This window comes from Coregonus clupeaformis, chromosome 24 (assembly GCF_020615455.1).
Source record: "Coregonus clupeaformis isolate EN_2021a chromosome 24, ASM2061545v1, whole genome shotgun sequence".
NCBI classification, from domain to species: domain Eukaryota; kingdom Metazoa; phylum Chordata; class Actinopteri; order Salmoniformes; family Salmonidae; genus Coregonus; species Coregonus clupeaformis.
The window spans coordinates 8,482,314-8,504,125 of record NC_059215.1 but is presented as its reverse complement, the minus strand read 5'-3'; the positions used below and the strand labels follow the sequence as shown (position 1 = coordinate 8,504,125).

Here is a 21,812-nt window from a genome sequence, read left to right as displayed (position 1 = left end):
TTACTGCTCTAATTACATTGGTAACCAGATTATAATAGCAATAAGGCGCCTCTGGGGTTTGTGGTATATGGCCAATATACCACGGCTAAGGGCTGTATCCAGGCACTCCGCGTTGCGTCGTGCATAAGAACAGCTCTTAGCAGTGGTATATTGGCCATATACCACACCCCCTCGGGCCTTATTGCTTAAATATACCACGGTTTACAGCCAATCAGCATTCAGGGCTCGAACCATCCAGTTTATAAATGTGTATTCAAAGCTGGGGCTGAGTTAGGTGTGAGCATGTGAAGTATACTACTGGGAGCAATCTAAAGTAAAGTTAATTACTGTAGACAAATAAATTATTTCTGATATACTGTGGTCACTGTGGTATGCTCTTGTCTTCCCCCATGTGGATCGCCTACTGAATGAACAAAGAAATATGCAGAGGACAGGAAGCAGTTAGTTGCATGAGTTGCATCTTGACAAGAAAATCCTTGACAGGGTTATGTGATATGTGAGTTATTGCATGGATAGAGAGAGTTTTATGCATTTTCGGATTTTGGTCATTCTTTGGCCTAAGTAGGTAAATGGGCTCAAAACCACTTTTTTTTCTGGTAGTGTTCTCTATGACAATGGAATAAAACATGCCTAGTTAAATACAGCATGTCTCCTTCCAGGCCCCTACAATAGTACATTCATGTCCACGTTTCCATTTTAAGACAAGGATCTGCAGCATGGTACCGTCAAGACTGATGTTCCTATCTTACCAGGAGACAACCATCGAACAGTAACATAGTTCAAAACAATTTTTTCTATATGCTGTTTTCCCCCTACAGCAGGAAAACAACTAAATTCACATTAAATATGCCTGAATACATCACCTGAACAATCAAATTGTCCGAAACGTTCTTGTCAGCACTGACAGATTAAATCAAAGCAAACTGGTGATAATACCTTGCCTACTGACCCTAAAATGCAGAAGTTCCCTCACAGGTATTCTAGATAAAACACAGCAATGGATCGAAATGAACAAATCTTCTAAAATACCTTGCAATTAATGGAAATGAGATGTTATGATTCAAGGGTGGTGATGGGAAGAGAGAGAAAATAATCTATCCACCCTCTCCACTTCCGGGTATGAAGGCAGACACAAGCTTGTGGTGCTATTCCAATGCTGTGTCTGTGTCTAATGGTGAACTCTGGTTCTCTGCATTGGTTTTCATATCAGGGGATTAGTTGCATCTTGTAGCCTTAATATGGCTTGGAGGTTTAGGGAAAGCATGTTGCATAGCACATGCTGCTATAGCAAACCAACTGAGAAACAGAGACAAACAGATACTCTACCACTGCACAACTGGTAAAAGGGATTAGACCAAATCACAAAAGAGAAAATTATAAAATCTAGGATACATTTTGTTGTACTTTTAACACTACACAGCATTCCCAATGTAAGGATGAGGACTGAACACACACAGCATTGAAACTGCTACATAAAACAGTGTCATATATACACAATGTAGGCTGAGTAGCTTGTTCTGGTTAAACCGGCAGGTAGATATAATTGGTTACATTATCGTCACACTGTTATAGGAGAATATACTGCAAAAACGTTGAATCATCTGCATGATCTTTATATTGAACACAGCGACACAAATGTGTCCCTGCATTGGCTCGATGTTACAGTATGTTTGAGTTTGTGTACACAAATAAATGCTGCTCCTGTTTTAGTGTTTAAGTCCTCCTCACCCCAAATACTGGATAAATATAATATAATATACTACTAATATACTAAGATTTTATTTAGTCAAGACTCTGATTGGCTCATCTGTTGGGCAAGGGATGTGTTGCTCGTAAGTCTCTGGCTATGTGCAGTGCGATTGGATGAGACAGTCCGAGCTGCCTCCAATGGCATGTCCTCCTTCTCTAGGATCATTAGATCTCCTCGACGTAATTAGCCGGGTACAGTCCCTCTCGGCCTGTATCCAGGCGACCTCTACACCAGCCTTGGTCATCTTCATCCTCAGTTTTGGTCAGTTCATCACCTGTGAAGAACATATGTACATTACTCCTTAATCAATTTGCATTCTATGCTCTTTCCATGACTGAACAACATTATTGTCAATAGTACCTTCATTGTTTTCTTTATCACGTCACTATTAGCAAAGATCAGGCAGGATGTGCATCATGTGGTTATGAAGGCCCTACTAACACCATCTAACATAGGAACATTCAGAAGACAATTGCTAATGACTAGCTGGTGCCTGTAATTGAAGGAAGTGGAATGTGGCCATTATTGACTAACCACTATTATCTTCCTCTGGGAATAGAGGGGCTTCGAAATGGGATGCACAGAGATAGCGGGACATTTCCTGTGACCTCATCTCCACCCCCCTATCAAGTCAGCTTGTCCATGATACACCATGTGATACTGATAGTGTCGGTTACAGAGCTTGGCTTGCACTGTTGGACTCAATTCTTAGGGCCAAGAATAGGGTTTAGCTGCAAATACATTGTAGCCAAATGAAGAGACAGCAAAGATGGTGAAGTGATGTCGTTGCTTACCAGCTTTGAAGGTGAGCTCATCTTGTTCCTGTCCGTCATAATCATACAGAGCACGCACTCGGACCCCGGACGTGGTCCCGGTCCCAGCACCCCCTTTCCCTGCGCTGCCAGAGTCTTCCTCGAAGGAGTTTCCATTTCCACCCCCGTTGGTCTCACCGCCTGAGTAGGCTGCAGGCGCATCGTCATCGGACCACTCAGTGGAGTAGGCCTGGTTCTTTTCATAGCTGCTCACACTGCAATGGAAGAGTTAGGGAAGATACAGGGGTTTGATTGGGAGAATTTTATCAAAAATACAAACATTACTGTACCGTAGACTAGAGCAACTGTTATTAACAGATTTAATGAAATACATAAATAATCAATATCAATCCAGTTAATTATATGGAGACTGCAAAAAAAAAGCATGGCATCATGTTAGATCCCAGGGTGTATGATACCATTTAAATGGTTGGACTAGGGAGGTCCCGGTGTGGCAGTAGCTGGTGTGTGGCAGTAGCTGGTGTGTGTGGCAGTAGCTGATGTGTGTGGCAGTAGCAGGTGTGTGGCAGTAGCATGTGTGTGTGGCAGTAGCAGGTGTGTGGCAGTAGCAGGTGTGTGGCAGTAGCAGGTGTGTGGCAGTAGCTGGTGTGTGGCGGTAGATGGTGTGTGGCAGTAGCTGGTGTATGGCAGTAGCAGGTGTGGCAGTAGCTGGTGTGTGGCAGTAGCAGGTGTGGCAGTAGCTGGTGTGTGGCAGTAGCAAGTGTGTGGCAGTAGCATGTGTGTGGCAGTGGCAGGTGTGTGTGGCAGTAGCAGGTGTGTGGCAGTAGTAGGTGTGCGTGGCAGTAGTAGATGTGTGGCAGTTGCATGTGTGTGGCAGTAGCAGATGTGTGTGGCAGTAGCAGGTGTGCGGCAGTAGCAGGTGTGCGGCAGTAGAAGGTGTGTGGGGGTAGCAGGTGTGTGGCAGTAGCTGGTGTATGGCAGTAGCAGGTGTGGCAGTAGCTGGTGTGTGGCAGTAGCAGGTGTGGCAGTAGCTGGTGTGTGGCAGTAGCAGGTGTGTGGCAGTAGCTGGTGTGTGGCGGTAGATGGTGTGTGGAAGTAGGAGGTGTGTGTGGTAGTAGCAGGTGTGTGGCAGTAGCAGTTGTGTGTGGCAGCGGTGTTTGATCAGTGTTTTGGACCTCTCACCTGCCACGGTCACCAGGTGGTGCCACATGATCAGCGCTGATGCTGATCAATTGAAGGAAGACAGAAAAACAAATGATATGGCATCATGAGAGATATCGATGAACCCTGGCATGTCATTGTGTGTGTGTATGTGTTTGTCAGTAGTAGTTTGACCAGTGGAGTGGTCCTCTCACCTGCCACGGTCTCCAGGTGGAGCCACATGGTCAGTGCTGGGGGTCGGTGGGGCCCCAGCCGGCTTCTGCACCTTCTCCCTCTTAACAACAGCAGCAGTGGCATCTGGGTTGTACTCCTGGAGGGCAGAGCAGAGGATAAATACTTCTGAAAGTCTTTACTGAAGCAGAGCCTCAGATCTGGCCAATGGCCTGTATTAAGAAGTCTTATCAAAAAGCAATACTTGCATCTGGGGGGAAATTAATAAAAAAATACCTGAACCTTTGTTCCATGTTGTTGTAAATAATCCTGAAAAGCAAGTACAGTGAGGGAAAAAAGTATTTGATCCCCTGATGATTTTGTACGTTTGCACACTGACAAAGACATGATCAGTCTATAATTTTAATGGTAGGTTTATTTGAACAGTGAGAGACAGAATAACAACAAAAAAATCCAGAAAAACGCATGTCAAAATTTTTATAAATTGATTAGCATTTTAATGAGGGAAATAAGTATTTGACCCCTCTGCAAAACATGACTTAGTACTTGGTGGCAAAACCCTTGTTGGCAATCAGAGGTCAGACGTTTCTTGTAGTTGGCCACCAGGTTTGCACACATCTCAGGAGGGTTTTGTCCCACTCCTCTTTGCAGATCTTCTCCAAGTCATTAAGGTTTCGAGGCTGACGTTTGGCAACTCAAACGTTCAGCTCCCTCCACAGATTTTCTATGGGATTAAGGTCTGGAGACTGGCTAGGCCACTCCAGGACCTTCATGTGCTTCTTCTTGAGCCACTCCTTTGTTGCCTTGGCCGTGTGTTTTGGGTCATTGTCATGCTGGAATACCCATCCACAACCCATTTTCAATGCCCTGGCTGAGGGAAGGAGATTCTCACCCAAGATTTGACGGTACATGGCCCCGTCCATCGTCCCTTTGATGCGGTGAAGTTGTCCTGTCCCCTTAGCAGAAAAACACCCCCAAAACATAATGTTTCCACCTCCATGTTTGACGGTGGGGATGGTGTTCTTGGGGTTCATAGGCAGCATTCCTCCTCCTCCAAACACAGCGAGTTGAGTTGATGCCAAAGAGCTCGATTTTGGTCTCATCTGACCACAACACTTTCACCCAGTTCTCCTCTGAATCATTCAGATGTTCATTGGCAAACTTCAGACGGCCATGTATATGTGCTTTCTTGAGCAAGGGGACCTTGCAGGCGCTGCAGGATTTCAGTCCTTCACGGCGTAGTGTGTTACCAATTGTTTTCTTGTTGACTATGGTCCCAGCTGCCTTGAGATCATTGACAAGATCCTCCCGTGTAGTTCTGGGCTGATTCCTCACCGTTCTCATGATCATTGCAACTCCACGAGGTGAGATCTTGCATGGAGCCCCAGGCCGAGGGAGATTGACAGTTATTTTGTGTTTCTTCCATTTGCGAATAATCGCACCAACTGTTGTCACCTTCTCACCAAGCTGCTTGGCGATGGTCTTGTAGCCCATTCCAGCCTTGTGTAGGTCTACAATCCTTGGAGAGCTCTTTGGTCTTGGCCATGGTGGAGAGTTTGGAATCTGATTGATTGATTGCTTCTGTGGACAGGTGTCTTTTATACAGGTAACAAGCTGAGATTAGGAGCACTCCCTTTAAGAGTGTGCTCCTAATCTCAGTTTGTTACCTGTATAAAAGACACCTGGGAGCCAGAAATCTTTCTGATTGAGAGGGGGTCAAATACTTATTTCCCTCATTAAAATGCAAATCAATTTAGAACATTTTTGACATGCGTTTTTCTGTCTCTCACTATTCAAATAAACCTACCATTAAAATTATAGACTGATCATGTCTTTGTCAGTGGGCAAACGTACAAAATCAGCAGGGGATCAAATACTTTTTTCCCTCACTGTATATGGATGAAATGCAGAGTATATAGGCCGCAGTACCTCAAACATTGGCCAGTTCATATGCATGCCTGGGCCATGGTGGTTGCTGAACCACTGCAGGTCCTCCTGTGTGTTGGCACCCAGGATGGTGCGCTCCAGTTCTCTGTATACCGTGCCATAGCTGGGGAGAGGAGGACAGAGAGCACATTGTGACACGCAGAGAGAGAGGGAGCCTGTTTAATTAAGCAATAAGGCCAGACGGACGGGGTGCACGACACAACGTGGAGTGCCTGGATACAGCCCTTAGCCGTGGTATATTGGTCATATACCACAAACCCCCGAGGTGCCTTATTGCTATATAAACTGGTTACCAACGTAATTAGAGGGATTGAACCACCCAGTTTATAAGAGACATTATAAACTGGGTGGTTCGAGCCCTGAATGCTGATTGGCTGACAGCCGTGGTATATCAGACCGTATACCATGGGTATGCCAAAACATTTCTTTTTACTACTCTAATTACGTTGGTAACCAGTGCCTAAGAACAGCTCTTAGCCATGGTATATTTGCTATATACCACACCTCCACGGGCCTTATTGCTTAAGTAACACAGTAGGGCTGCCAGTGCCAACTGTCCAGCGCTGATGGTGCTGTTTTCCTGGAGGGTTTCTAGTTGTTTATGAAGCTCCAGTACTCAGAACAACAGGGTGGAATGGTTGAAAGACAAGGCCATTCGGTCAATTCATAGCATGAGGTGAAGCTACACAGAACACAGACATACATTTGCATTCAAATTGGCGTAGTGAGTTATGAGATGGAGTCGCAACAGAATACCTGACAGTCAAGCCTACAAATTAAGACATTTCATGGTGATAATGCCAAGAATTGAGGAGTAAGATGCTATAATGCACGATGCACCACAGCACATAAAAGTTACAAGTGATTTTCCTCCTTTCACTGCTGTCACTGGGACACTTTCTGCATTTGCATGACTGTATTAGAGGGAGCTGAGGCCTGGGTTTCTAGTTATTAGCTTACCATAACCCTGTCTATGGTTGATTTATGTATCACCAATACTGTGGTCCGAAAGGCCTGTGTTAGTACTCCACACCACACTTTAAAAGCCTACACTCATCCTCCATTTTGATCATAAACCAAGACCATGCGTCCAGGAAACAGCTTGAATTAACTCCTTATTCCAATCACCATGGAACCTGGCTTTGTATCACATGCAATTTGATCCACAGTCAAGAATATGACAAGCGTTCACTTTGACATGATACAATATGGCTGAAATGTCATTAACTGCATCATTGGCATAATTGGTGTTGTGACTCTGAAAGACTGAAATGTGTTGAAATTAATCTATTTGAAAGGAACTGTAATGAAAGCAACATCATAAGCACATTGGGAGTAAATTCCCTCTGAATGTAATATTTCAACTAATCCATAGACTCGACTAATAACAAGAAGGAATGTAGACGAGCGCTTACAGAAGAGATCAATACTGTAATGAAGGTATTTTGACTGTATTAGATACACTAATGTAGAAAATCTTTTCAAGGCAGATTTGCTGTTGTGTAGATGACTCCAAGTCGATAATAATTAAATATGTATACGTACTGTACCAACTGAAATTGAACACAGACATGTTTTCCCTCTATAACCGTTTCATTCAAAAGCCATGTGGGAGGAAAGGTTGATGGAGGTGATTTAATACAGCAGGATGGACTACAGTATGTATGGGACGACAGAGGATAACACCTGTCATTGACCTTTGGTTCTCAGTGAGATTGAGGTGACGTTTGATGTCCAGCAGGATCTCCTTGAGGAAGGTGAGCCTTTTGACCTCGTGCTGCTGGCACTGGTCAAACACCTGCTCCATGCTCTCCTGGTATGGGGGCGTGACAGCACTCAGCTCAGACAGAGACTTCTCATACTTCTCCTTAGCCTGGGGGATGATAAGGACAACATCAGCTCTGACAGACTTCTCATACTTCTCCTCAGCCTGGGGGATGATAAGGACAACATGAGGAGTTGGACACAGTGTATTTCATCCACAAGAGGTCTTGTAAGAAGAGCTATGCTACTGCAGATAGGTGTAATGTATGATTATAATCAATGATAGGCAGTGCAAACATTTCTGTTTTGTCACTTTTGCATTCCCATTATGACGAGTGCACACAAGTGAGTTTAGGGCTTGCCAGCAGGCATATCTTGCTGCAATGATGTCATTATGACATCATTACAACTAGACATTTTGCACACTAGGTTGAATAGAAAACAACCTGCATCCGTACACCGTGTGTGTATACTGTAAGCACCTTACTCTCCCTGGCCCAGAGTAATGTGCTGTTCTCGTTACCAGGGCTCCGTGAATAGAGTGGGAGATCCACCTTTATGGATTATGTCCTGTCTGATCACCACGGTAATCTGCCACACTGAGTTGTCTTAAATAGTCCTGCATTCATTCTATTTTTCACAGCTTTATTTCACTTGAGCCACTAACAGACTAATGTACTTAGTATACTGCAATAACACACACACTCACCATGGTGTTACTAGCACTATATATATTTTAAAACAGTGGGAATGACACTAGATAACATGGAATTTTCTCCTGTTTGATATGGAGAATGTCAAATGGCATGTTGTAAATTCTGCTCGAAATCTTACCTTTTCATACATTTGTACAGAAAAGGTTGTCATGTCATTTTGTTGCTCTATCTTCCATTTGTCAGACCCTGAGCCTCTCTGTCTCACCTTCTGCACGTCGTGTTTGCACTTGTCTGTTTTCTCGTGGAGTTTCTTCTGCTGGTCTGTTGTGACGGAGGCTTGTGTCTTCCCATCTGCCTCTCGGGTGGCGGCCAGTTTCTCCTCCTTACACGCCATGTGGTATGTTTTCTTTGCAGTCTCCATCTGTGGAAGCACGTACAGAATCTTAGTATCCCTATAGATAAACGGTCTAAATACAAATAAATCTAAGCATGACGATGACTTAATTGAGTTACTTTCGCAAAGGCAATATTGTTCTCTGATGCTAAGCTTGGATGAGTGATGCAGCAAGAGTCATTATGGTTCACAAAACAGAACTAACACATACAGTGAGGGAAAAAAGTATTTGATCCCCTGCTGATTTTGTACGTTTGCCCACTGACAAAGACATGATCAGTCTATAATTATAATGGTAGGTTTATTTGAACAGTGAGAGACAGAATAACAACAAAAAAATCCAGAAAAACGCATGTTAAAAATTTTATAAATTTATTTGTATTTTAATGAGGGAAATAAGTATTTGACCCCTCTGCAAAACATGACTTAGTACTTGGTGGCAAAACCCTTGTTGGCAATCACAGAGGTCAGACGTTTCTTGTAGTTGGCCACCAGGTTTGCACACATCTCAGGAGGGATTTTGTTCCACTCCTCTTTGCAGATCTTCTCCAAGTCATTAAGGTTTCGAGGCTGACGTTTGGCAACTCGAACCTTCAGCTCCCTCCACAGATATTCTATAGGATTAAGGTCTGGAGACTGGCTAGGCCACTTCAGGACATTAATGTGCTTCTTCTTGAGCCACTCCTTTGTTGCCTTGGCCGTGTGTTTTGGGTCATTGTCATGCTGGAATACCCATCCACGACCCATTTTCAATGCCCTGGCTGAGGGAAGGAGGTTCTCACCCAAGATTTGATGATACATGGCCCCGTCCATCGTCCCTTTGATGCGGTGAAGTTGTCCTGTCCCCTTAGCAGAAAAATACCCCCAAAGCATAATGATTCCACCTCCATGTTTGACGGTGGGGATGGTGTTCTTGGGGTCATAAGCAGCATTCCTCCTCCTCCAAACACGGCGAGTTGAGTTGATGCCAAAGAGCTCGATTTTGGTCTCATCTGACCACAACACTTTCACCCAGTTCTCCTCTGAATCATTCAGATGTTCATTGGGCTGATTCCTCACCATTCTCATGATCATTGCAACTCCACGAGGTGAGATCTTGCATGGAGCCCCAGGCCGAGGGAGACTGACAGTTATGTTGTGTTTCTTCCATTTGCGAATAATCGCACCAACTGTTGTCACCTTCTTACCAAGCTGCTTCGCGATGGTCTTGTAGCCCATTCCAGCCTTGTGTAGGTCTACAATCTTGTCCCTGACATCCTTGGAAAGCTCTGTGGTCTTGGCCATAGTGGAGAGTTTGGAATCTGATTTATTGATTGCTTCTGTGGACAGGTGTCTTTTATACAGGTAACAAACTGAGATTAGGAGCACTCCCTTTAAGAGTGTGCTCCTAATCTCAGCTCCTTACCTGTATAAAAGACACCTGGGAGCCAGAAATCTTTCTGATTGAGAGGGGGTCAAATACTTATTTCCCTCATTAAAATGCAAATCAATTTATAAAATTTTTGACATGCGTTTTTCTGGATTTTTTTGTTGTTATTCTGTCTCTCACTGTTCAAATAAACCTACCATTAAAATTATAGACTGATCATTTCTTTGTCAGTGGGCAAACGTACAAAATCAGCAGGGGATCAAATACTTTTTTCCCTCACTGTATGCCAATAGCTATAGTACCTAGCTGTTTGGCAGAGCAACTTGTATGTTGACTCAGATGTAGGTCAAATGGCCATTGTCTTGAAGATGGCCTCTGTAAACCCTATTAGGTCGGATTCCAGTGGGTCCCAGTCCAAGGACCACTGTGTAGTGTGCGTCACCTATCCTACACCCATGCAGTACCTTTGTAGCCAGACACACTCTTAGAAAAAAAGGAGCTATCTAGAACCTTAAAGGGTTCTTCGGCTGTCCCCATAGAAGAACCATTTGAAGAACCCTTTAAGGTAGAACCCTTTTGGGTTCCATGTAGAACCCTTTCTACAGAGGGTTCTACATGGAACCCAAAAGGGTTCTACCTGGCTCCTATGGGGACAGCCGAAGAACCCTTCTGGAACCCTTTTTCTAAGAGTGCAGACTGATGCACAGCCAAATGAACTAATCAACATATCAACCAGTTGTGGTCTCAGAGGTCAGTCATGAAGACAGTCAAGTGCATCAAATGCCTACCCACATATCAAATATAGTCACTCTATTGTACACATTGTGCCCTGTATTGGATTTAAGAATAAAGTGGTTTTCCTGTTACCAATGCAAGTACACATGGAGGATACAACAGATCCCCTTCCCTAACCCTTCCAGTCAACTTACCTCTTTGAGCTTCTTGGCCCATGGTTTCTGGGCCTTCTTGAAGCCCTCGTCGGCCTCTTTGGCCTCCTTGAAGCCTCCGATCATCTGCTTGTGGTAGGCCTCCTTCTGCCAGTTCTTCACCTTCTCCAGGTCTTCGTTGAGCAGGCCGTTCTTCACCTCCTGGTGCAGCTCACTCACCTTCTCAGCCTCGGTCATCACACCCAGCCACGCCCTCTCCACAGTGCCATACTGGGGTCCTGGGGTTAGAGAATATCACATGGGAACATTCAATCAAACCACATAGGTGGCAGAAAAATATGATGGAAAATATGAATGTGACCAACTGAGTGTCCGCCCTGAGATTGGAAGGTTGGGAGTTTGATCCCTGACCAAGTCATACCAAAGACTGTAAAAATTAGACTCAATGCGCCTCTGCTTGGCACTCAGCATTAAGGAGATAGATTAGGGGTAAGGCCCTGCAATAGACTAACATCCTCTCCAGGGGGTGTACTTGTACATCAAGCTGCCTCATGCTACAGAAACAGGAAATAGGCTTCTGCTCCAATGAGCTGTTCCGGCTTGTGCAAGGCTACTTACATTCAATCAAAACATATAGGTGTCAGAAAATATGATTGGTGTCATTTTACAGAAAACACTCACAACCAAACAGTAAGGTTTGGTTCATTGATTGAACCCCTCCAATCCCGATACTGACCTTTCTCGACCAGCTGTCTCCATCTCTTGGACCAGGCGGTCAGCTGGTCACCATAGGCCTTCTCAATCTTGGCACGTTCCTGAAGGCAGCCCATGAGGTCATTGCAGAGCCGGTGGCCGTCGTCAATCCTCTTGACGGCACGCTTGTAGTTCCCCACCTGAGAATAGTGAGAGGTTTGACTAAAGGTCCAAGTCACATAAAATAGGAAAACACAATTTACATACTGGTATCAATGATTGCGGATGAGGATGCATTCATTTGCACAAAAAAAAAAAATAAAATGTGCAGAGCAATATGCCAAATCTCTAAGACCACTAAGATATTTTTTAATGGAAATAACTAATCTCTCTTGAGCGAGTCAAATTAGAAAAGGAGTAAAATGGAGTAAAATACTACAACTCTGACTTAGTGATGAAAATGATATATTATCTACTAATACCTTTGAGTAACATTCATCATTCTCATACTACCTTAAGAGATGCCACCTTAAGAGATGCCACCTTAAAGACGTCATCCAGTGATTTTGGAACTATTCCTGCTGAAATGTGATATCCCAAGAATACTTACAGTAAAGTACACACACTAAAGGGTAAAAAATGTGTTTTGAACAAAATAGTGTTTTTTAGACACCTGCAAACTTCAAGGAGTAGGCCATTCTAGGAGTTGGTCTGATGGTGACTTTATGACATCATCGGCCTCCCCCTTTGCTTGAGGAACAATAGAGAAGCAATAGAGATCAAAAGAGGAAAGGCCCACCCCCCTACTTGTGTCATGTTATGAGGATACCTGGACCACCTTTTGAGATGTGCCTTTTGTTAAGTAAATCAGGTCTTAAATGAGGTGAAAGGGAGACTGGAGTAGGACTTTATTATAGGCAGTACAGAGATCTGAGTCCCCTCCCCCCCAGTGCCTGCAGGTGGCGTGAGCTCATGGTGCATGACGGGGGGGGCCGGGGACGGGACTGGACTGGACGGGGGACGGGGACGGGGGGACGGGGGGACGGGGGGTTGGCTCGTGCCTGTGCATGTGTAGTTATGCAATGGCAGCGGCTTTGTGTGAGCGTGTGTGTGCTCTGTGTGTGTGTGTGTGCATGTATGTGTGTTTGTCCCTGTGTGTGCGTGCGCATGTCTGTGTGTGTGCTCGTGCACTGTGACTGCTATAATCCTGTACTCTGCTCTAATGCAGGCAGACAGATTATCAGGGATAGGACACTGACAGGACAGGAATGCAGACAGGAATGCAGCCCACAGTCACAGACTACTCTGTCCACTCAGACAGGATGGGCCCTGGGCTGGGTGGGACAGGTGTGGGGTACAGGGTACAGGCTTTGCATCTGATTGCCACAACAACAACCTGACACACACACACCTGAGTTCTCCACTTCAGGTTATCAACAGTGTCTGTAGCAAATACATCCTCTAAGTAAGATTAAAAACAAATTCTCTTTTGAGCAGAGTTGACAGTATATAGATGATATACAGATTTGTATTTTGTGTGTTTTCTGTCAGATATGTGCTTTTCATATTAAAACAAAACATCTAGCCCTGTGAGAGTCATTATGCTATTCACTATGCTGTGGCCAGGGCTTTCTTGGCCGTATAGAGATCTATACAGGGCAGGTGCATGTGGGCTGAATGGATCCCTCAGTGCTGCTTCTAACTGAGAGGCTCTGTCTGTCTGTGTCTCAGTGATCCTCCTCCTACGATGACACAAAAGGGTCTCTGTGTACAGTGAATTAATTAGCACTAATTGGATATTTTCTGTGCAACAACAACATCAACGCATTGGAATAACCAACCATATTCCTATGGATCTTTGCAGAAATTAAATTACCTATTGTTTCATGTTTGTTTTCTGTTGTCAAGAACCTTTTCAAACAGAGAGAGGAAGATGGTGGCCAGTCATGCCTATGTTTAATGTCTCCTAAAGAGGGATTGTTGTGTGTGACTTGGCTGATAAAGGCCTATAGGTTCTCCTTCATAGCCCAGAAGAACAGTCTGGATGGTGTTTCTGAAGTACCTCCCAAAAGCTGTCCATAGCGTCGTCAGCAGCAGCAGCAGATTCATCGTAGGACCCCGACATTTTCCTGGTTGTGGCAAAGCAGGCTAAACTCTAAATGTGTCAGCAGCAGAGCTGGCTTCCTCATGCACTGGAAGAGAAAGAAAGAGAAAGAGGAAAAACAGAGGAAAGAGTGAGATTGCATAGATACACAGTACCAGTCAAAAGGTTGGACACACCTACTCATTCATTTTTTATTTTTTTTACTATTTTCTGCATTGTAGAATAATAGTGAAGACATCAAAACTATGCCAGGTCATCTGATGCAGCACTCCACCACTCTCCTTCTTGGTCAAATAGCCCTTACACATCCTGGAGGTGTGTTGGGTCATTATCCTGTTGAAAAACAAATGATAGTTCCACTTAGCGCAAACCAGATGGGATGGCGTATCACTGCAGAATGCTGTGGTAGCCATGCTGGTTAAGTGTGCCTTGAATTTCTAAATAAATCACTGACAGTGTCACCAGCAAAGCACCCTCACACCATCACACCTCCTCCTCCATGCTTCACGGTGGGAACCACACATGCGGAGATCATCCGTTCACCTACTCTGTGTGTCCATTGCTCGTGTTTCTTGGCCCAAGCAAGTCTCTTCTTCTTATTGGTGTCCTTTAGTAGTGGTTTCTTTGCAGCAATTCGACCATGAAGGCCTGATTCACACAGTCTCCTCTGAACAGGTGATGTTGAGATGTGTCTGCTACTTGAACTCTGTGAAGCATTTATTTGGGCTGCAACTTCTTAGGCTGGTAACTCTAATGAACTTATCCTCTGCAGCAGAGGTAAGTCTGGGTCTTCCTTTCCTGTGGCGGTCCTCATGAGAGCCAGTGTCATCATAGCGCTTGATGGTTTTTGCGACTGCACTTGAAGAAACGTTCAAAGTTCTTGACATTTTCCGGATTGACTGACCTTCATGTCTTAAAGTATTGATGGACTGTCATTTCTCTTTGCTTATTTGAGCTGTTCTTGCCATAATATGGTATTTTACCAAATAGGGCTATCTTCTGTATACCACCCCTACCTTGTCACAACACAACTGATTGGCTCAAACGCATTAAGAAGGAAAGAAATTCCACAAATTAACTTTTAACAAGGCACACCTGTTAATTGAAATGCATTCCAGGTGATTACCTCATGAATCTGGTTGAGAGAATGTCAAGAGTGTGCAAAGCTGTCATCAAAGCAAAGGGTGGCTACTTTGAAGAATCTCAAATATAAAATATATTTTGATTTGTTTAACACTTTTCCATATGTGTCATTTCATAGTTTTTAATATCTTCACTATTATTCTACAATGTAGAAAATAGTAAAAATAAAGAAAAACCCTGGAATGAGTAGGTGTGTCCAAACTTTTGACTGGTATTGTAAATATATAGAAATGTAGAAAATACAATACAGTAGAACATCCTACACTCTTAGAAAAAAAAGGTGCTATCTAGAACCTAAAACTGTTCTTCGGCTGTCCTCCTAGGAGAACCATTTGAAGAACCCTTTTTGGTTCCAGGTAGAACCCTTTTTGGTTCCATGTAAAACCCTTTCCACAGAGGGTTCTACATGGAACCCAAAATAGTTATACCTGTAACCAAAAAGGGTTCTCCTATGGGGACAGCCGAATAACCCTTTTGGAACCCTTTTTCTAAGAGTGTACAACATTCATAATTTACGACATGATGTGATATGATATACAATACTTGGGCTCTCTATGGTATTCAGAAACCATATGTTTTCCATAGAACTCAATGCGCAGCACTGATGGAAGGCTTCCTTTGGAGGCTCTGAGACAGCTCTAATAACGAGGTAAAAATAGTATTCTGTCCCCATGCATACTGCTCCCTGGCCCCAGGGAACAGAAAGGCCATCTTCCACATGCCTGTCCCAGAAACCAGAGCACAGACACCACAGGGCACACAGCATCACTGTCATCATGGCGTTATGACCCTGCATTGTACTGTATAGTAGCTCAGCATAAAGTGTCCCTCTCCCCTGACATACACACACACACACACGCACACCTGGGTTTCCGTTTGGAAAATGTGACAACGTGACCGGGAAGATTAATTTACCTGCCATTTGAGAAATTTACCGGACCCATATGCATTGGACGCATAACCCATTAGTTCGTCCACCCACAGTGCTCAGAATGACAGAAATCACATTTAGTTTATGGTAATACTTCTTAACAGAACATGCAACTCATGTAATGAAGCAGCCAATAAAACGTCATTTTCAAATATCCGCCAAAATGCAATTCGCTGGAAAACACCATTCTAAACAGCGCACATGATAGCGGTTCCATATTTGACATTCATCTCTGTTAGAAACGTAGAAAGAGGGGGAATATAAAGATGCAACAACTAGGATGGGTTGCTAATATAACTAGGATTGTGCCTTTGGCTTCTGGACAACGAAAGAAAGATGATATTAAAACCAATAGAACAGAAGATCAATGGCATAGTGGTGGGTCCAATAGGGAAGTAAATGGAGAAAAAAAAGATTTGCCAAAATTATATAATTACTCCTGTCTATACAGAAAGAAATAAAATCATTCAAAATACTTCACCAGAAAGCAAGACTTAGCCACGGAGGAATCTACGATCATTAGCTTATTTAAAAAAAAATAATAGCTGTGGATTGTTTCAAATCACTCGTAGGCCTATGCCTATTTGGAAACCCGCAATTTGGGCAGCGCGCGTGGCAATAGGCCTAGCTGATTATTTAGTTGCGGCTGTCAGTGAAAAGCATTTAAAATATGTGTGAAGATAATGTGTCTTGAGTATAACTTAAAATGTTGAGACAAGAAGGGGAGGTGTGTGTGGCAAAGATACAGGCGAGTCTCTCTCCAGAATGGCTCAGCTGTCTCTCGCCAATTCTTGCTCATTCATTGTGAATTGTGAATTGTTTGCCGTTTGATAAAAAAATATATAAATTCCCCATTACATATGTCACCAGTAGTAAATGTACCGTTAATCCCCGTCATTTGGTTTCATACATTTATGTTAATGCATGTATTAATTACATTCATTTACCGTTATCATTCTCGGAGTGGAAACGTAGTTTGCAGAGCTCGCAACCTGCTACACTTGTGAGAAACAAGTTTTGGTTTATTTCATAACCATCATTTACGAGATTAGTCCTTTTTTCATTGTTTTTTGTTTGGAGTGCTCCATGTGAGCAATGAGCATGTGTCTGGCTTCTTTTTCCTGATAATTTTGAGGGAGTGCACCCACCTGAGCACGCATTGGAGGACCTGGCCTGCTGTGTGGAAATGTAGGAAATTTTTAGTTTTTTAACCTCAATTGCAAATGATAACATATTAAAACCATAGTTCCTTACAGTAAGCTATTTGAAAATCTCCCCCTCAATAATCACCAATCCTCGGTGTGATAGAGCAATGGAAGTTATAGGCCTACTGCCGCATTTGCCTATAGGCTATGAGTTCCATGGGCTCATTTCTTTAGCCGCCAATGGATCACGGTGTATCAATGTGTCCATATGGCAAAGGCTAGTGATCTCGCATTAGTTGAATTTTAACTTTAGATTTTTATCATTTTAATTCAGATTTGTATGATTAACCACATTTTACATTTGTAATTTAGCAGACACTCTTATCCAGAGTGACTTACAATAGTGAGAGCATTCATTTAACCTGTTGCCTGCACTTGAACAATGAATGGAAGGCATGCTTCAATTACCAGTTGAGAAATAAAAATAGTAGCTCTTTTTAATTGTGCACCAAAACAGTTTTTAACACTGGATTGCATTTAGAATTGTGGCGCAATGAATGGGTTTATAAAATCACAGGTTTTACTCCAGCAGCAACCAGCTGAGGAGCAGCTGATAGTTATGGAGGAGCAGAGGAGCAGCTGAGGAGCAGATAGTTATGTTGGATAAATAAGATACATGATGACTAGCAAAAATACACACAGGCCAATTTAATTCCAACAAATTATGCAAATTAACCTGTAGACCGATAAGCATGACGGCCAAATGTATTTCCATCGACTGGTATTTCCATCAATGAATAAAAAGCATTATTTATCTTTTTTTTCTTTCTGTCATTCTGGCCAGCAACAGTGTTACTTACCGCCTTTTCAAAAAATATACAGTGGGGAGAACAAGTATTTGATACACTGCCGATTTTGCAGGTTTTCCTACTTACAAAGCATGTAGAGGTCTGTAATTTTTATCATAGGTACACTTCAACTGTGAGAGACGGAATCTAAAACAAAAATCCAGAAAATCACATTGTATGATTTTTAAGTAATTAATTTGCATTTTATTGCATGACATAAGTATTTGATCACCTACCAACCAGTAAGAATTCCGGCTCTCACAGACCTGTTAGTTTTTCTTTAAGAAGCCCTCCTGTTCTCCACTCATTACCTGTATTAACTGCACCTGTTTGAACTCGTTACCTGTATAAAAGACACCTGTCCACACACTCAATCAAACAGACTCCAACCTCTCCACAATGGCCAAGACCAGAGAGCTGTGTAAGGACATCAGGGATAAAATTGTAGACCTGCACAAGGCTGGGTGGGCTACAGGACAATTGGCAAGCAGCTTGGTGAGAAGGCAACAACTGTTGGCGCAATTATTAGAAAATGGAAGAAGTTCAAGATGACGGTCAATCACCCTCGGTCTGGGGCTCTATGCAAGATCTCACCTCGTGGGGCATCAATGATCATGAGGAAGGTGAGGGATCATCCCAGAACTACACGGCAGGACCTGGTCAATGACCTGAAGAGAGCTGGGACCACAGTCTCAAAGAAAACCATTAGTAACACACTACGCCTTCATGGATTAAAATCCTGCAGCGCATGCAAGGTCCCCCTGCTCAAGCCAGCGCATGTCCCGTCTGAAGTTTGCCAATGACCATCTGGGAGCTGAAAGTCCGTATTGCCCAGCGACAGCCCTGAAACCTGAAGGATCTGGAGAAGGTCTGTATGGAGGAGTGGGCCAAAATCCCTGCTGCAGTGTGTGCAAACCTGGTCAAGACCTACAGGAAACGTATGATCTCTGTAATTGCAAACAAAGGTTTCTGTACCAAATATTAAGTTCTGCTTTTCTGATGTATCAAATACTTATGTCATGCAATAAAATGCAAATTAATTACTTAAAAATCATACAATGTGATTTTCTGGATTTTTGTTTTAGATTCCGTCTCTCACAGTTGAAGTGTACCTATGATAAAAATTACAGACCTCTACATGCTTTGTAAGTAGGAAAACCTGCAAAATCGGCAGTGTATCAAATACTTGTTCTCCCCATTGTATATAATTCACATTAACATCTTGTGTAAGTTTATACAACTGTAGGTGCCCTCTAACGATGTGATTCAACTGCCAATTACTTTGTAAACCCTTCCGCTGTCTAAAAAATATAGTGCTTCCTAGCTTTCCTCCAAGATTTGAGACGAATAGACGATTAGTATCTATTCCTTTGATGGCTGGTCGATGTTTCCCTGCGAATAATAAAATAGCACAGACTGGTTGGCGCTATTCTTGTGTTGAGCTCTAATTGAAACCTAATCTATTTTGCTCTCCTTTCCTGTCTCAATGAACTATTCATTAGTGGCACCTCCTTCAGGCCTAGAAGTCTCCACAACTACCCAGTGCAACATAGCAAGCACATGGAGGGATTCACTACATACACCAATGTTAAATGGTCCCTAAACAATGTAGGAAATGTCTTAAAGACAGAATCCTGAGTATGTGTGCCAGCCCAACAACAGCCCCTACACTTGGTTTGAAACAGAACAAGCTACAGAACAAGCTTTGGTTTATTTACAAAAACATAAATGACAATAAAACATAAACAATGGAGCAATATAACCTCGGATTTGGGGTGATCGTAGAGTAAGACACTAAGTTAGTAAGGCATTTACAAATATCTTTCTCTGGAAATGCTCCCTAAGAGGACAGGAGTAAAGGTACCATGTCTGTTCGGTCTTATGCTGTCTTTGCCATCTAGCATCTGTGTCACAGGGAATCACTTGGTGAACTAACTTACACACTGACCATGTTCAGTAAATCGTTAGAGGGAGCAGCATAAGGTGAGTGTTGTGATCAGTTTGAGCCAACCTGACATATTAGTGTATTTAACACCTTACAGATGGGATTGGTGGAACTCAGAGGCCAAGTTATATGCACATGATAGATAACAGCTACAGCTTTTCAGCCTTAATCTGTTACAAGACCACAATAATCATGAACAGTCTGCATTAAGACTGAAATTGTGTGGTTTGTGTGGTTGTGCCTGTGATTCTATAGCAGTGGTTCCTAACTCCGGTCCTCAAGTACCCCAACAGCACACATGTTTGTTGTAGCCCTGGACAAACTCACTTGATTCAACTTAACGAGGACTTGGTGATTAGTTGACAAGTTGAATCAGGTGTACTTGTAATCAGGTGTACTTGTCCAGGGCTACAATAACAATGTGTGCTGTTGGGGGTACTCGAGGACTGGAGTTGGGAAACACTAGTCTATTGGCTACTTGATAAAGTATGCAATAGAGAGGCAATAGAGGTAGACGGTGTGTTTACTTCTTCAAACACATTTCTGCAGTATATGACCTCGATGCCTCGATGATGGGCTACTCATCTCAACCGTGTGATGAATCGTGCCTGTAGCAGGAGAGCCGAGCAGCACAGGCAGGGCAGCTATACCGCAGCTACGGCACAGCAATGGCTGAATCAGCCCCACAGTAATGCAAACACAACAGTTATCGTCACTGCACATCACACAGCCAAATCAAATCAAATCACATTTTATTGGTCACATACACGTTTAGCAGATGTTATTGCGGGTGTAGCGAAATGCTTGTGTTTCTAGCTTCAACAGTCCAGTAATATCTAACAAGTAATATCTAACAATTATGTAAACATTATTAAAGTGGCCAGTGATTTCAAGTCTATGTATATAGGGCAGCAGCCTCTAAGGTGCTAGTGATGGCTATTTAACAGTCTGATGGCCTTGAGATAGAAGCTGTTTTTCACTCTTCAGTCTCTCGGTGCCTTGTGTAAACCCAAGGCAGTTATGTGTAGGCTTCATTCCGTACTCAATCAGATCACACTCGTTCTAGGGCACAGGTCTACAATACTCTGTGTTGAAATCTGTCACAGGAGTGGGTCGCAGTTCCGGAGCGACCCACTAGGTGTCATCCTCCGACAACCTTAGGCACCTCCTCACTCACAGTCGGGACTAATCATCTTCCTATTGGTGTCACCTGTGTCTATCTGATTCACCTGTGTATTTATGCCCTCACTTCCCTGTGTTCCCTTGCTCAGTTTTCTCTGCTACTTTCACTATGCCAAGTAGTACTAATCAGTGTCTGATCGCGGGACGTATGGACAGGTACATGAGAAGTGTTCTCCCTGTTTATTTATTATTTCAGTCATTGTTAGTATTTCGTATTTTGGATGTCAGCCTGTTTTTTGGAGTCTTATTTGCTCCGCCTTTCTTTTTTGTGTAAAGTCCGTTATTTTGTATCCTGGCTTTTGGACCACCAGTAAAGATCCTTGTTTCACCATCTCTGCCTACTGCCTACTGTCTATCCTGCACCACACCTGGGTCACACCTCACACCAACCCTTACAGAAAACTGAGCCACTATGGACCCAGCGGAGGCAGCACAGTATCATAGCGCATTGGCAACGCAGGGAGCCATGCTGAACCAGCAGGACCGCAGCCTGCAGCAGATCACCGAGAATCTCCGCCAGCTGACGATCGCCGTGCTGAGCTGGGTGGACACCCGACCAGTCTTGCCTGGGAACCCCGCATACCACCTCCGGAGAGGTACAACGGACGTCCAGAGGGCTGCAGGGAATTCCTCACCCAGTGTTCCCTGATATTCAGCCTACAATCCTCCTCCTTCCCGATGGAGCACGGCCGGGTGGCCTACATTATCACTCTGTTGACGGGTCGGGCCCTTTCCTGGGCTACCGTGGAGTGGGAGAGCCAAACTCCGGCGTGCACCGATTCCTACCTATTCACCCGGGAGCTACGCAAGGAGTTCGACACCTCTCTGGTGGTGTCGGGGCACGAGGCTGGGAGGCGGCTCACGGCCTGCCGGCAGGGTAACCGTTCGCTGGTGGACTTCTCCGTGGAGTTCCGGACCCGGGCTCGAGAGGCAGGATGGGAGGAGGCCG

At 43.7% G+C, this 21,812-nt stretch overlaps 1 protein-coding gene across 5 annotated transcripts in view; it reads right to left on the bottom strand.

The window, feature by feature from the left end:
- Positions 1-159: 159 nt before the first annotated feature.
- The window catches only part of LOC121538471 (protein kinase C and casein kinase substrate in neurons protein 1-like), a 75,714-nt gene continuing 54,061 nt past the window's right edge, over positions 160-21,812 (bottom strand). For 2 of the 5 annotated variants that reach the window (XM_041846507.2, XM_041846509.1), the window contains 11 exons: positions 13,628-13,757; positions 11,609-11,765; positions 10,915-11,150; positions 8,488-8,643; positions 7,500-7,675; positions 5,785-5,905; positions 4,132-4,164; positions 3,879-3,994; positions 3,706-3,747; positions 2,545-2,777; positions 160-2,024 (listed from right to left, as the gene is read on the bottom strand). In XM_041846507.2, the coding sequence (XP_041702441.1) occupies positions 1,915-2,024; positions 2,545-2,777; positions 3,706-3,747; positions 3,879-3,994; positions 4,132-4,164; positions 5,785-5,905; positions 7,500-7,675; positions 8,488-8,643; positions 10,915-11,150; positions 11,609-11,765; positions 13,628-13,690 (1,443 nt within the window). In that variant the 5' untranslated portion in view covers positions 13,691-13,757 and the 3' untranslated portion in view covers positions 160-1,914. The remainder of the gene's footprint in view (positions 2,025-2,544; positions 2,778-3,705; positions 3,748-3,878; positions 3,995-4,131; positions 4,165-5,784; positions 5,906-7,499; positions 7,676-8,487; positions 8,644-10,914; positions 11,151-11,608; positions 11,766-13,627; positions 13,758-21,812) is intronic. The other 3 variants (XM_041846511.1, XM_041846510.1, XM_041846512.2) reach the window with 3 other exon arrangements.